Source organism: Nannobrachium achirus (assembly GCF_963921795.1).
Source record: "Nannobrachium achirus genome assembly, chromosome: 7".
In the NCBI taxonomy this organism is placed as follows: Eukaryota; Metazoa; Chordata; class Actinopteri; order Myctophiformes; family Myctophidae; genus Nannobrachium; species Nannobrachium achirus.
Window position 1 is genome coordinate 26,665,053 of NC_137816.1, and position 13,879 is coordinate 26,678,931.

Here is a 13,879-nt window from a genome sequence, read left to right on the forward strand (position 1 = left end):
TAGAGCCAGGCTGTACTCCACGCAGGGAGAGAAGGGGGAGGGGGGGGGGGGGGGGGGCAGAGAGAGCTGTACTCAACTGCAATGAGCGTCAGAGAGAGAGAGAGAGAGGGTGATATGTACAGAGTTAACTGTACATTACTAATGATGTAATAATGTAATAATGATGATCGTAGAGAAGCATATTTTTATATCTTACAAAAAAAACTACAACTTTCCATATAGTAACCCATGAAAAGTGATGGCACTTGTATTAGTAATTATACTATACAAATATGACGTTTTGTCAGCCGGAGGCGTTGTAACTAACTACATAGTACAACCCGCAATTTGTCATTAAAATGTAGTTAAATTAGAAGTCAGGGTTTTAGAGGGAGCTCTGTAAATGACGTTTTGTCGTCTCAAAATGGGGTTCTTGAGGGGGTTCCCCTGCTAAATTATTGATAGTTCAGAGCCAAATGGACCCTTACAGTTCTGTAAATATGAGCTTATAGGACAAATGGAACCAAGTGTCCAACTGTACACTCTCTGAGCCTGTGTCCTAATACACCTTGACTGGGCACATGGCTACCATTGAACCCGGGACCCTCCTGTCATGTCATGGGACAGTCCCTCTGACCACGAGGTAACCCTGCCAGCTCTGCATTAGCCGCCCCATGTCAAACAACACTCCAAAAACAATCTCTGTTCCGCCAGCTGAGGCCCACGAGGAATGCTCGACGGACTTCAGTCCAATTCCGATCAGACAAATGCAACTAACTTATGGCTCTGTTTGACATGAGCCTTGTCCAATAAAGAATAGTCTCCCTCAACACTCGAGGCTTCGGTTTCCCCGTTGCATGTCAGCACTTTGACCTTGCCTTTAAACTCCCAAATTCCCCGCTTATATAATGTCAAGAAGATACCTCTCTCTCTATCTACAGTCTTATGGTTCTGACAAAGATTGACGGCAGAAAAGTTCAGAGTTCGCCCCTTTGGCAGAGCTAAAAACAGCCCAGTGGAGGCTGGGTCTCTCTCTCTCTCTCTCTCTCTCTCTCTCTCTCTCTCTCTCTCTCTCTCTCTCTCTCTGTAAGATGATACTGTTTCAATTAGGCTCCAGTGCCACACAAAAGATGTGGAGCATTGAGCAATCACATCCACATCTGACACATGCCGACCGACACCTCATGTTGTTTTCAACTTCAGTCTAAGACAAAAATGCAGCAAATGAAAATGTCATTAAATGACATAATTATGTCTCCTGCACACTGTTGCTAGAAGGTTTTGTTTGTTGGTTTGTTTGTTTGTTTTTGTTTGTTTTTTTACCCACAGTGCAAAGACAACCATCAGCCAAAAGCCCGATATATACTTTTTCGTACGACGGTATCATGCGGCGAAAATAGCCGATATACAAGCACACAACACGTCATGGATGCAACAAATTGTGAGCTTGTATATCGTCTATTTTGGGTGTCTGACACCATTGTACAACAGAGCATAAATTAGGCTAGGTAAAATATTTCAACCTGACAGACAATAGCAGCAAAAGTCTGATCAATTAGAAACAAAAAACAAATAAACATAAATTAAAACTCCCCATGGAAGGGGGGACCTGTTTTTAAAAAAAAAATACAAAATGTAGTAAATTATAAATAAGAAGAAAGAAATATATATAAAAATGAAAAGTAGGCTATGATACACTTTGACTTCTTGCATAAAGGCTGTAACTGAAAAGTGCATCACAGTTTAGAGTCCACTCCTGCCTCCTTTCCAGCGTCCTTCATCTCCTTGTATTTAGAGTCCACTCGTCCACTCCTTTCCTAGCCTCCTTCGTCTCTGTGTTCTTAGAGTCCACTCGGCCACTCCTTTCCTAGCCTCCTTCGTCTCCTCGTTGGTTGAGATGATGTCTATTTCTTACGACAAGTGATGTCTATTTCTTACGACAAAGTATAAATCAGGCCTTTTAGGGCTCCTCAGATTCTTGGTAAGAAATGTGTCACCGTCGTGGCGGGTGACACTCTGTTCCCTCGTTTGGTTTTTCCGTTCTTGCTGAGACCGATGAACATCCTTGGGTAGGACACCGACTCGTAAGCGTTATAGTTGTTGGCCAGAAGCTTCTCCCGGAACTTGCACTCACTGTTGTAGTGTAACTGAAATAGAGAGAGAGAGAAATGTGGATTATCTGAAATGCCACTTGTTTGATGGTGATATTAAAGACCTTTGTTTCATTGATGGCTAATTACTAGGGATGTCCGATATTATCGGCCGTCCGATATTATCGGCCAGTATTAGCATAAAAATGTATATCTGAAAATATTGGTATCGGTAAAAGAAATATAAAACATATTTTTTTCTTTTCTTTTTTTATGATTTTATTTTTATTTTTTGTATTTGTTTTATTTTTTACAGGAGTTCTTACTATATGGTAGTTAGGGGAATTCTATTTTTTTATTGAGGTGAAATAAGTTTCACCTCACCATAAGTTTCAAAAATGAAAAAAAAAAAAAAAAAAAAAAAAAGATCCTTGAGGGCGTTCCAGGGGGTCCCCTACAAAAGTGTACGAATGGCACCAAATGGACCTCTACAGGTCTGTAACTCTTAGTGTAAAAATGGAACCAAATGGACCCATTCCATTTGTACACTCTTAATATGATGTTATAATATAAATTGGGGTCCCAGCAATATATAAATGCCATTTATTGGAGGTCCTAATGCATTTCAAACTGGGAGTCCTTAAAATTCAAATGGTTGAGAATCACAGCTAGATATTATATTAGCATATATCGGTATCGGTTAATATCGGTATCGGAAATTAAGAGTTGGATATTATCGGTTATCTATCGGTTATTGGTACAAAAGGTCAATATCAGACATCCCTACTAATTACAGGTGGTCCACCTTTGATAAATGTATCACAAATATGAAAGCATGACATATTGTGAGCTTGTAGATCTGCTATTTTCTGTGTGCGACACCAGTGTGCAACTAGGTTTAAATGTGCCATATATAATAGAAATGACATGTGTTATGACTTTTTATCCTATCCTAAATTAAATTTGGCTTAAGGGATTTGGCTTAAGGGAGGACGGGCCGGCCGGCGGACCTCTAACCTCACGCTCATGTCACCCTGAGTTTCCAATAGAGCTAAGCCCAAATATGGACTGTGTTGTCTAACCTCAATGTGTTGTTGTGGCATCAGGCGCAAAGAAATCAGTCAGCTCCATATGGGATATGGGCACAAAAGGGTGCATGCCCTGCCCATATATGGCATATACCCGTAATTGCCGGACTATAAGCCGCTGCTTTTTTCCCATGTTTTGAACCCTGCGGCTTATACAACGGTGCGGCTTATATAAAGATTTTTACAGCAAACGGCCAGTTAGTTAGTTTTACAATGGTCTTTAACAAGGATTTATATATAGATTTGTACAGCTAACAGCCACCAGGGGCGCTCTAGCGGGAAGCAGGAGGGACACCTGCGGCTTATAGTCAGGTGCGGCTTATATATGTAAACATTTGTTTTTTGTTCTAAATTTAGCTGGAGCGGCTTATATTCAGGTGCGGCTTATAGTCCAGCAACTACGGTACTGATTACATCAGGGATCTCCATATATGGGCATAAACGGGACAAGGACTGACAGATACAGAGATCTCCATATATGGCCATATCAGGCCATATCGATTTGCGGTGTCAACCTATGTGTGTGGGGAGGAATACGTCAGACAGACATTACTTGACTGTATGGTCACTTTGATTTGGGGGCACTGTACTATATTGATAGTTGTGCCTAAGGACACTTTATGTATAACAATATATATATATATATATATATATATATATATATATATATATATATATATATAATTCGTTCCCTTTCTTGACGTACCTTGCTCTTTACTGTACTCTGTTCTTGTTTTTTTTATTTATTTATCGTTTTTCGTTTTTCTTACTTCTCTCTCTCTCTCTACTGCTGTGCTGCCTCTGTCAGAACTGTAGATGTGAGGGCCGCACAGCGTCCTGGATTGTTTGAAATATGCAAGTGGTCATGAGCTCAGAAAAGTTTGAGAAACACTGTTCTAGACAAAACAAGGATGCTGGGGGACTTATAATAGGATTTGAGCTCTGTTTTGTTGGTCTTGATAACTATCAAACAATTGTAGCCTATTATTGTAAATGTCACGTTCTTACAGTCTGAACACTTTAAAAAATGTTTTCATTCATGCTTCTATGGACTGCTTACTATGTGATGACTGAACTGCTAACAATGGGAACATGACATTATTAGTGGGTTAATGGATCTAATATGCACTTATTGACATAGAATAATGCCTGTGTGTCTGCCTCACTGTATAGCCTCTGAATACCATACATACGTGGTTTGTTTCTCTCTCTCTTGCAATTGGGCCTCCAATCATATTTAAAATAAAGCATTCAATCAATAATGCATTGTAGTCTGGATACAGTACATGAAGTCAATGTTTTGTCAATATGTGTCTGTCTGTGTGTGTGCGCGTGTGTGTGTGTGCGCGTGTGTGCGCGCGTGTGTGTGTGTGTGTGTGTGTGTGTGTGTGTGTGTGTGTGTGTGTGTGTGTGTGTGTGTGTGTGTGTGTGTGTGTGTGTGCGCGTGTGCGTACGGGCGCGTGCCTGTCTGTCTGTCTGTCTGTCTGTCTGTCTGTCTGTCTGTCTATCCGTCTGTCCGTCTGTCAGTCTGTAGGTAGGTGGGTGGTCTCCTCGCGACCAGCTCGTCTTTGCTAAGGCAGAAGAACGGTAGGTGCGTGCGTTGGCTGGCTATGCTTGGAATGGAATGTCTCAGTCTGAATGATGTACCGTCACCCGGTTCTGCCTTCATCCGGCCCACAATGAAAACATGCCACAGCCTCTCTCTCTCTCTCTCTCTCTCTTGTTCACTTGTCGCCTACTGTCTTGTTTGTCCGTGCGTGTGCTAGCCTGCTCAAGCGGTAAGTCCGTCTCCAACCTAAGATATAGCCTCAGTGGTTCGCAAACCTTTTCACGTAAAAGACCCCCGATTTAATATGTATTTGGCTGCGGACACCCATCGGATATTTGTTTTTGTGCCAGGGACCCCCATAAGAGTAGATTAAGTGTTAACATAGTCATAGAAAGATTATCAAACATCTTCCAATACTTTTAAGATAAAAAAAGGTTCAAAGCTCACAGCACGGCATGAAGTGACGCGCTGCAAGCTTGTATATCTGCTATTTTTGAATAGCCAACATATAAAATATGGATGTGGTTAAAATGATCATGATGAAGTATTAACACATTTTGCAGGGGAACCCCCCATGGCCAGTGTTGAGAAACACTGGCCTATAAGAACAGACATACAGTACATGCTATCCAAAAAGAACAGCTCTACAAGCTAACATAGCTTGTATCTGTTCTTTTTTGGCAGGAATCAACAGTGAAATGAAGTGATACAGTACACTCACAGATCCGTAGAGCTTCCCTCGCCGGTTCATGGCCACAAACAGCCCACTGCGGACGCCAAAGATGGTCACAACGCCCCTCTCTCCTACTGGAGAGATTTCCAGGAGACCTGGAATGAATGGAAAGAAAGACCCATAAACCAACACGGTCCCTTGAAGGAGAAAAGCCGTCAATACTCACTCCACGAAGACTTGAATTCATGGAGAATTGCTTTTATTTATTTTTTATTTGATGAGCCTAGTAACAACATAGCAAAACAATATAGTAGTACCATGTCTATCTATGTCATGTCAGTCTATAGTCAAAAACATCTCTCACATTGTAGTCCAAGTGTTGGAGGTTATAGGCCTTTACAGATTTCCCTGAGCGGTGCTGACAACCGCTCAAATACATGGCTTTGCGTGTTTGACCATGTGTATTTCCTGGGGTTTTCCCATGGCATCAAATGCTGATGACGTAGGTTTTCCAAATTGGTTTACCTGTGATGACCCCCTGGGTCTGTCATCAGCAGCAGCAGTGCTGACACCTGTGTCAAAATCACATCACACCGATGTGATTTTTTAAATAGCCCATAGCATTGGTTCGCACAGTGGGGTCCTTGAAGAAGTTCCAGGGGGTCCCCAGCTAAAATATAGTTAGTAACCAAATGGGCCCTTATGGGTCTCTAACTCTGAGAGTGTACAAATGGAACCACAGGGACGCTAACAGGTCCATTTGGTTCCATTTGTTCACTCTCAGAGTAAAATGAACATTGATTTTACAATATAAATTGGGGTCCCATAGATAGAAATGCAATTATATGGGGGTCCGTAGCAGGCCGGGCGGCAGGACTCAATGGCTTAGGGGGCCGTCCGTGAGCTTAAGGTTGCGACCATTATGCAAATGTGTGTTTCGCCTTTGTTTTAGAGTATTTGCCGGTTTCACAGTACACGTGAGGGGGCCGGCCACAGCAGCCCCCCTTGTGCTGCCGGGCCATGGTCTGGAGCCTAATGCATGTCAAACTGGGGGTCCTTGAAATTAAAAGTGTTGGGAATGATCACTGCTAGAGCTGTAAAAATCTTCTCTTATATGGGGGTCGCTGGCATAGGTTTCAAATGGGGGTCCGCGGGCTAATAAGTGTGAATTTGGGGGTCCTTGGCGTGAAAAGGTTTGAGAACCACTGGCCTATATAGTTGCCTATGTTCTTACACAGCCTACCGGTATTCTCTTATTGGATTTTCCATTCAGGAATGTGACAAAAGAAGAAAAAAAAATCCATGAATTCAATGTATCATGGGGTGAGTAATTGTATTTTGGGGTGAACTATTCCTTTAATTCATCTCATGATGAATCAGCCACTTGATGAGATTCTCATCAAATACTAATGGAGTGGAGCAACCTGCTGCAGCCACGTGTGATCACGAAGAATGATGGCAAATCATCCAGTAATTCAGACTAGACTACCTGATGTCCTTAGTGGGTGGTGCGTTTTTTAGCCCCGCATTGGCCCGAGTCGCGGCGGCCTGAACTCTTTAAAGGTATTCTATGTAATGTATCTCCCTGAATTTTATGTAGGAGTCTCAAAATAGTGTTGGGAGAAGAACACAAAACAAAGCTTTAAATTCCCCAGCAGGCAGCGAGCCTCCCGTGTCCCTTTATCACTACATAGGAAGTGATAAAAGACTGTAGGCCTATGAAGAATGACAAGTATGGACGTTGACACTGCAGTCGAAATTGGGATGAGGGGGATTCTAAGCTTGGATGAGTGGGTGGGTATAAGTCAGGGTTGCCAACACTCCTGAATTCGGCAGGAGTCTCCAGAATTTTGACCCCATCTCCTGCCATGCGGGCCTCTAAGTCAGAAAGCTCATTAGTCAGAATTTAGTTAGGGTTGGTTAGGTTTTAGGGTTAGGTTTAGGCATAGTTTTACTGAGGTTAGGGTTAGGGTTTGGGTTAGGTTAGATACTTTAATGGTTTCCTGTGGAAATAAGCTTAGTCTTTTCATGGATCTCCTTTAAGTAGACCTTGTACCAGTGAACTGTACCGTCATGAAACTGTACCTTTTCCTATGCAAACTTCTAATAAAGTCTTCAATCAATCAATCATTCAATCAATCAATCAAAGGTTTAGGCATAGTTTTACTGAGGTTAGGGTTAGGGTTAGGTTTAGGTTTAGGCATAGTATTTTTCACCAGGTTAACATCACCAGATTCTGACTAATGAGCTTTCTGACCAATGCCATGGCACCCTGCCATGCTCCTGATTTGTCATTTCTCCTGAATTTCTCCTGGATTGGGGGATTTCCGTGGCTTTGCGTGAACACGTGTCATTTCTCCTGGATTTGGTATCAAACTCACCAGAACACAGGAAGTTACATCTATATGTTCAAAATGTTCTGGGAGAGGACCCCCAGACCCTCCGCTTATAGGGGTGTGGGCAGTGCATGGAATCACACAGATATATTCACTTACAGTGAATAGGCTATTAGTACAGATGGGTCTTACATTGCTTCAGTTATTAAATCAAATTCTGTACACATACTTTTTGCGTTTTAATTGCTGAAATTGTAACCATCATTTCCCAATGCGAGTAAAGCATAAATATAGCTAAATTCACCAGAACACAGGAGAATACATCTATTAAATTGTTTCGGGGGGAGGACCTCCAGACCTCCGTTTGGGGAGTTCCATGCCCCCCCAAACTACCACAAAAAAATAATAAATACATAAATAAATTATTACATTAAATATGCTGCCATTTAACAATACCTTCGTACTCTTTAACTGCCATTCGTCTCCATAGACTTCCATGTAATTCATAGTGCACGGATCATGCACACCCATGCCTAGATAATGCACCACGTGTGTCCACATTGCTCACAGCTTTCAAACAAAAAAATCCGAATGGAAATCCGTTCAGGCATTCATGAGATAGCAGCCATTATGTTTTACACTGTTGTGAGCTTGGAGGTCTGCTACCTGAGTTGTATGGGGGTTAAACAAGCAATTTCGCGATCGCTATCATGCCTACTAACGTTTTTGGGGTCCCAAAACATTTTTTGAAAAAAATTTTTTTTTGAATTTTTTTTTTTTTTTTTTCAAAATGGCGGAAATTCTCGGGTTCCTCGGGCGTGGCAGGGAGGGACATCGCGAAATTCTCGGGTTCCTCGGGTTTGGCAGGGTATGAGTTAATACATTAATACATATAGGCTATATAGGCCTACTGTAGGCTATGTGTTGCTCCCCGTGTCCGCAAATGCCAGAGAGCTTATGACTTTGAGTGGACGTTATGCTTTGACCTAATTTATGCGCCAACGCCACGCGCAAGGAAAGGTGTCGCTTGCCAAAAAGGAACCGATCTGCTAGTAGATGTGTAGATCTGTTCTCTTTTGGAAAGCGACACCGCTGTACTGCGGAGTATAAATTAGGCTTTAATTAGCCGGATCAAGCCAGAGGGAAATGTCTATCTGCGTCAGAACTTTAGGAGCTGGCCCCGGATCACAGCGATCTCTGGTTACACACACACACACACACACACACACACACACACACAGCATTTAAGTCTTTTAAGACATCGACATGCACCAAAATCTCAGGACACTGATGGCAGATTCCAGATGTGCTGGAATATAGCGACCACCTCAAGCACCTGCATCGCGCACCTGTCCTGGTGCAATAAGCCACTCTCACATGATGATAGATGCATGGGCAGGACTTCAAGTGGTGTGGCCTAGGGCAGTGGTTCTCAAACTTTTTCATGTCATGGACCCCCAAATTGACATTATTAGCCCGCGGACCCCCATTTGAAAACACATGCCAGGGACCCTATAAGAGAAGATTTGAAGCCTAGGCTATACTCTAGCAGTTATTCTCAACCCCCCCTTTTTTTACATGCATTGTACGGACCCCCGTTTAATTGCATGTCTATCTCTGGGACCCCAATTTAGGCTTATATTGTAAAATCAATGTTAATTTAACTCTGAGAGTGTAGCCTACAAATGGAATCAAATGGACCCGTAATGGAACCAAATGGAAGCGTTTCCATTTGTAGGCTACACTCTCAGAGTTACAGACCCATCAGGGTCCATTTGTTTCCTAGCTATATTTTAGCTGGGGACCACCTGGAACTCCCTCAAGGACCCCTGGGGGCTTTCAGAACCAATGGTGAAGGCTAGGAAACGCAATAGCCTACCATGTTTGTGTCATTTGATAGTAAATATAGGCAGTTTATAGTGTGGAGAGTCAACTTTACTTTTGGCCATTTGCTGCAGACCATAACTAATCTTATGTTCACCTACAAGGTCGCAACATGACTAGCTGTAATTCTTGTAAATACACAGCTAATTGTATTCAGTTTAAGTCCATTAAGCGAATAAGTGTGCCCCGCTGCCCCGACGTACAGACGCCCAATGATTTGATCAACAATAACGTCCCGCACCGCAGCTGCGACGCATAGGCCAATAATCTGTTATTTTTGGAAAGGCGGAAAGCAATACAATACCCTAAACCTATGGTAAGCTTTTAGCAATAAGATGAACTTACTGTAACGGTTCTCGTTGTGGACTCCTGTTATCCTCCCGTCAGGGAGCACCTGGATATGAAAGCCAATGCCCACGTTGCAGTAGAGGCGCCGCAGCCTCTTAATGCCCATAAGGTAATCACTGTCCCGGTTGATCTCTCTCTTCTCGCCGGGAACCCGAGCCAACGAGCGGGAGTAGAGCGTCTCCCAGCTGCGGCGCTCCGCCGTGCCGTTGCCCCTGCTGCCCGTCTGGAAGGAGAAGGGGGCCGAGCGGACCACAGCGCTCATTATGAGGCCCAGGACCAAGACAGTCAGGGCCGACTTAGAGCCCATCCTGTGCCGCACACAGCTGCACCACAGTGTTTGTGGAGGGGCTTGCTGTCTCTAAAAATACCCCCAGCCGCCCGGTGCCGGCCTTTGCGCTGAACTCCGAAGAAAAGAAAACGAAGGAATAGAAAAGAGCGTCTGAAACAAGCGCTCATTCCAAGAGCAATAAAGCCGCGCGCCGCTGGTTCACTGCTGCTGCGACATTGATCTTGCGGGTTTTGACGCGCACGGCGCCAGTAGACTCCCAGTGAGACCAGGCCAGGATCAGGATCAGCCTCTGAGAGATTCAAGTGCGACTTGACAAGTTGAAGTGTCGCTCGTTGAGGCCAGCAGGCAGTGCGGCTCAGCCATGGAAGGTTTCCCTCGCTGACTATATTTATATCTGCAGTGACATTACATCACGCACTGGCCGGACTGCATCACGGGACAGCTCCAAACGCAGCGCTTTGAAAAGTGCGCACGAAAACAGGAGGAGAGGAGAGGAGAGGAGAGGAGAGGAGAGGAGAGGAGGCGAGAGGAGGCGAGAGGAGGCGAGAGGAGAGGATAGGATGCGAGAGGAGGAGGAGAGGAGAGCAAATGTCAAAACTCGCCCTCTCCGCAGATAAACAAAACATATAGACCTATATATATATTTATTTATTTTTTCAGTGGCCCACATTCTCACATTCAACAGTGCACCACAAGGTTTTGAAGTTATTGAAAATGAAATAATGCCTTCAGGCTTATCTTAAAGAAAAGCCAAGAGTTGTGGAAACGCAGAATAAAGACGTTGTTAACGTGCGTTCTTTGTGTGTGCCTCTCTCCTCTCATATCGTGAGTGGAATATCATAATTTATGTATGGGAGGATGTAAAATAGGAAATGACTAAGTTAACAGACCTGGTGTCGAGACAGGAGACAGTTCTATAAATGAACAATAACAGGAAAAAACAAAACTCCGATTCCTACGAATTGAAAAAGAAAAAAAAAATACAAGCGGTAGCGGAAAATAGGGGGAAATTATGTCGTAGATTCTTAAAGAGAACAATAGTAAGACTAAATAGAATGTTAGTGGTATGATAAGTAGATGGTAGTGAAAGATAGTTGCTCTGTGAGAATTGAGGAAACGTCATCTGGACTGGCACTGCTGTCATTGTTGTCCAAGAGTGCTTTTTATTTCTGGGTCATATCTCATATATTTAGCCTATAGGCCTAGGCTACTGTTCATTGCTCAATTGACTTTAAGAACTTTTGTGATTAAACTGCCATAATGTAGACCTACATGCCAAAAAACATTTGCTCATATGCTGTAGTGCCATGCAGCCTATTTATCATAATAATTAATTGCATGGGTAAATTATTATTTGCCAATCCATTGTAAATTATAAGGTGGGGAAAATAGGACACAAAAGACAAAGACAAGGGTTGCATCTCGTGGGCCCCTCATGTCTCACGCGCTGCGCGGTTTCGCATGAAACGTTTTCTCACGTTCACGTCTGGCTAAACCTCAATAACACGTGTAATAACATTCGCCCTTTCTTTTAATGTTTGCACCATGAATGCAGCCATCTCTGTGGAGATGGACCCCGAGTCACTGGTTTGACCCGGCTGGCAGGGTTCGCTGCCCGCTGATGGCTGATGATGGTTCCGCCCCTGTGCGTCTTTTTCAGGCGGCATCCATTTGATCTGTTCACTCTCATCAAACAGCTCGCGGGAATGACATGTCGTCGTCATGGCTCTCTAACCATGTCTGCAAAAAGCCATATAGTTCTCTCAACGTCTCTCTGTGTGGGGTGTGTGGGTGTAGCCTATATATCACCATGGCATCGTGCTCATAATATTGGATACTTGTAGTCTATGGCCTCCGTGCACCACCGATCTGTGTTTGCTCTCTGCAGTGCCACTCTACACCTGCAGTGCCACTCTACACCTGCAGTGCCACTCTACACCTGCAGTGTACCACCCTACAATGCAGTGTACCACCCTACACCTGCAGTGCCACCCAACACCTGCAGTGCCACCCAATACCTGCAGTGCCACTTTGCAGTGCCACTATATGCTGTGCCATGCAGTGCCACCCAATACATGCAGTGCCACTATGCAGTGCCATCCTACACCTGTAGTGCCAAAATGTTGTGCCATGTTTTATTTTCTTGATAGTCAGTCAGTGTGCCATGTAAATTAAAGGGCTTCATATAATTGGCCCTCAATAATGCCAAGTGTGTTTCGTCAATATGCAGTGCTTAGCCTGGGTTCAACTCCATTTTCAGGTTTCTGATCCGGTCGGAGCGTAACCACCTACCGTGTATCTCCAAAACGATTCCTCTTATTCTTTAATTGGTTTAAATTGGTATAATTGTTTCGTTTCTTTGGTATAATAATCATTTGGTGTGTTCATCTTTTATTCTATATTCCACTTTCAAAAAAACATTTGGTCATTTTATCGTCTAATCAGGCTTTTATGAACACCCTGAACAGTTGTTTCCTTCATTCAATATTTAGATATTTGATGTAAATGTTATCAGGCCCTCCAGGCCCAGGGCCTCTCCCCATACACACCCATTGTAACTTCAAACTCCATAAAAAATTGGCTATATGGCCTATTCAAAATGTTGAGTCCAGGGGGAGATTTCCGCCAATTTAAAATGAGCCCAATAAGGAACTAAAACTTCCTATGGTTGGCCGCTAGTTGCGCTGTTTCCCCCCCCCCCCCCCCCCCCCCCCGGCCGATCGCAAAAAGAATTGTTCTCACTTGGACCGGACCCATTCATTTTCCCCTTTCGTTTTCTAACCTTAATTAACACTTTCATACATACTTGGTTCCTATCGCTAGTTAAAAATTGCCTTTCAATCACGATGATATGCGTTTTGTGAAAATAAGGTCCCATTTATGTTAAAATGTATGATAAAGTTGCGGGGGGGCGTGGCCAACTAAACTGATACCAGCCAGCTGTGTTCTTCTTCGTGTGCTGTATTTCGGGAGGCTTCGACCACATTCTCCCATGTATCCCTGCGGTTGCATGTGACCGTTGGCAGCCAATAGCCTCCTCTGTTTGCATTTCAATCTATGATTGCGACACCCATGCCAGCCTAGAAACCAATGGCGTCGCTTTGTCCATATCTTTTATACAGTCTATGGTTGAGTCCTGAGGCATAATTAGTCTAATATTACAATTGGTGGTTCTAAATGTTGATAACAGGAATGTGGCACGTTAGCATATTCATGAGGGGTTCCTGCAGGCGTGGCATAGTGGAATATTAATAGATCCATTCTAAATGAGGGTACAGATGGGGCAAAGGTTAGGATCCCATAAGTTCATTTGGGAACATTTTGAGGGTGGGGGAAATATTGATCAGAGATTATTTTTTCTGATGATCAATAATAAGACATCTCTCTGAAGTCCGAACTCAAGATGATCTGTATTTATTTTCTGCAGCAAATGAATAGAAGGTCATACAGCACAGCAGTGACATTGTATGCCTGCCCCAGGCCAGGGTTTGGGACACCCCACGGTGTCATGATGCCAGTCCAGCATTGCTGTGGAATATTTGATATTTGGAATTTACAATACAAAGTTATTTCATATTAGCCTACCTTTTGTGTTAAACGGATATTCCCTTGCAACATGATGTACACGTGTAAGTACCCCCAG

General features: G+C 43.4%; 1 protein-coding gene across 1 annotated transcript; it reads right to left on the minus strand.

The window, feature by feature from the left end:
* Positions 1 to 1,949: 1,949 nt before the first annotated feature.
* Positions 1,950 to 10,254, minus strand: fgf4 (fibroblast growth factor 4; the record flags this gene model as incomplete). The annotated part of the gene is made up of 3 exons (XM_080729862.1): positions 1,950 to 2,126; positions 5,428 to 5,534; positions 9,945 to 10,254. The coding sequence occupies 3 exons, from the start codon at positions 10,252 to 10,254 to the stop codon at positions 1,950 to 1,952; spliced, it is 594 nt and encodes a 197-aa protein (XP_080585988.1).
* Between the last annotated feature and the right edge of the window lie 3,625 nt (positions 10,255 to 13,879).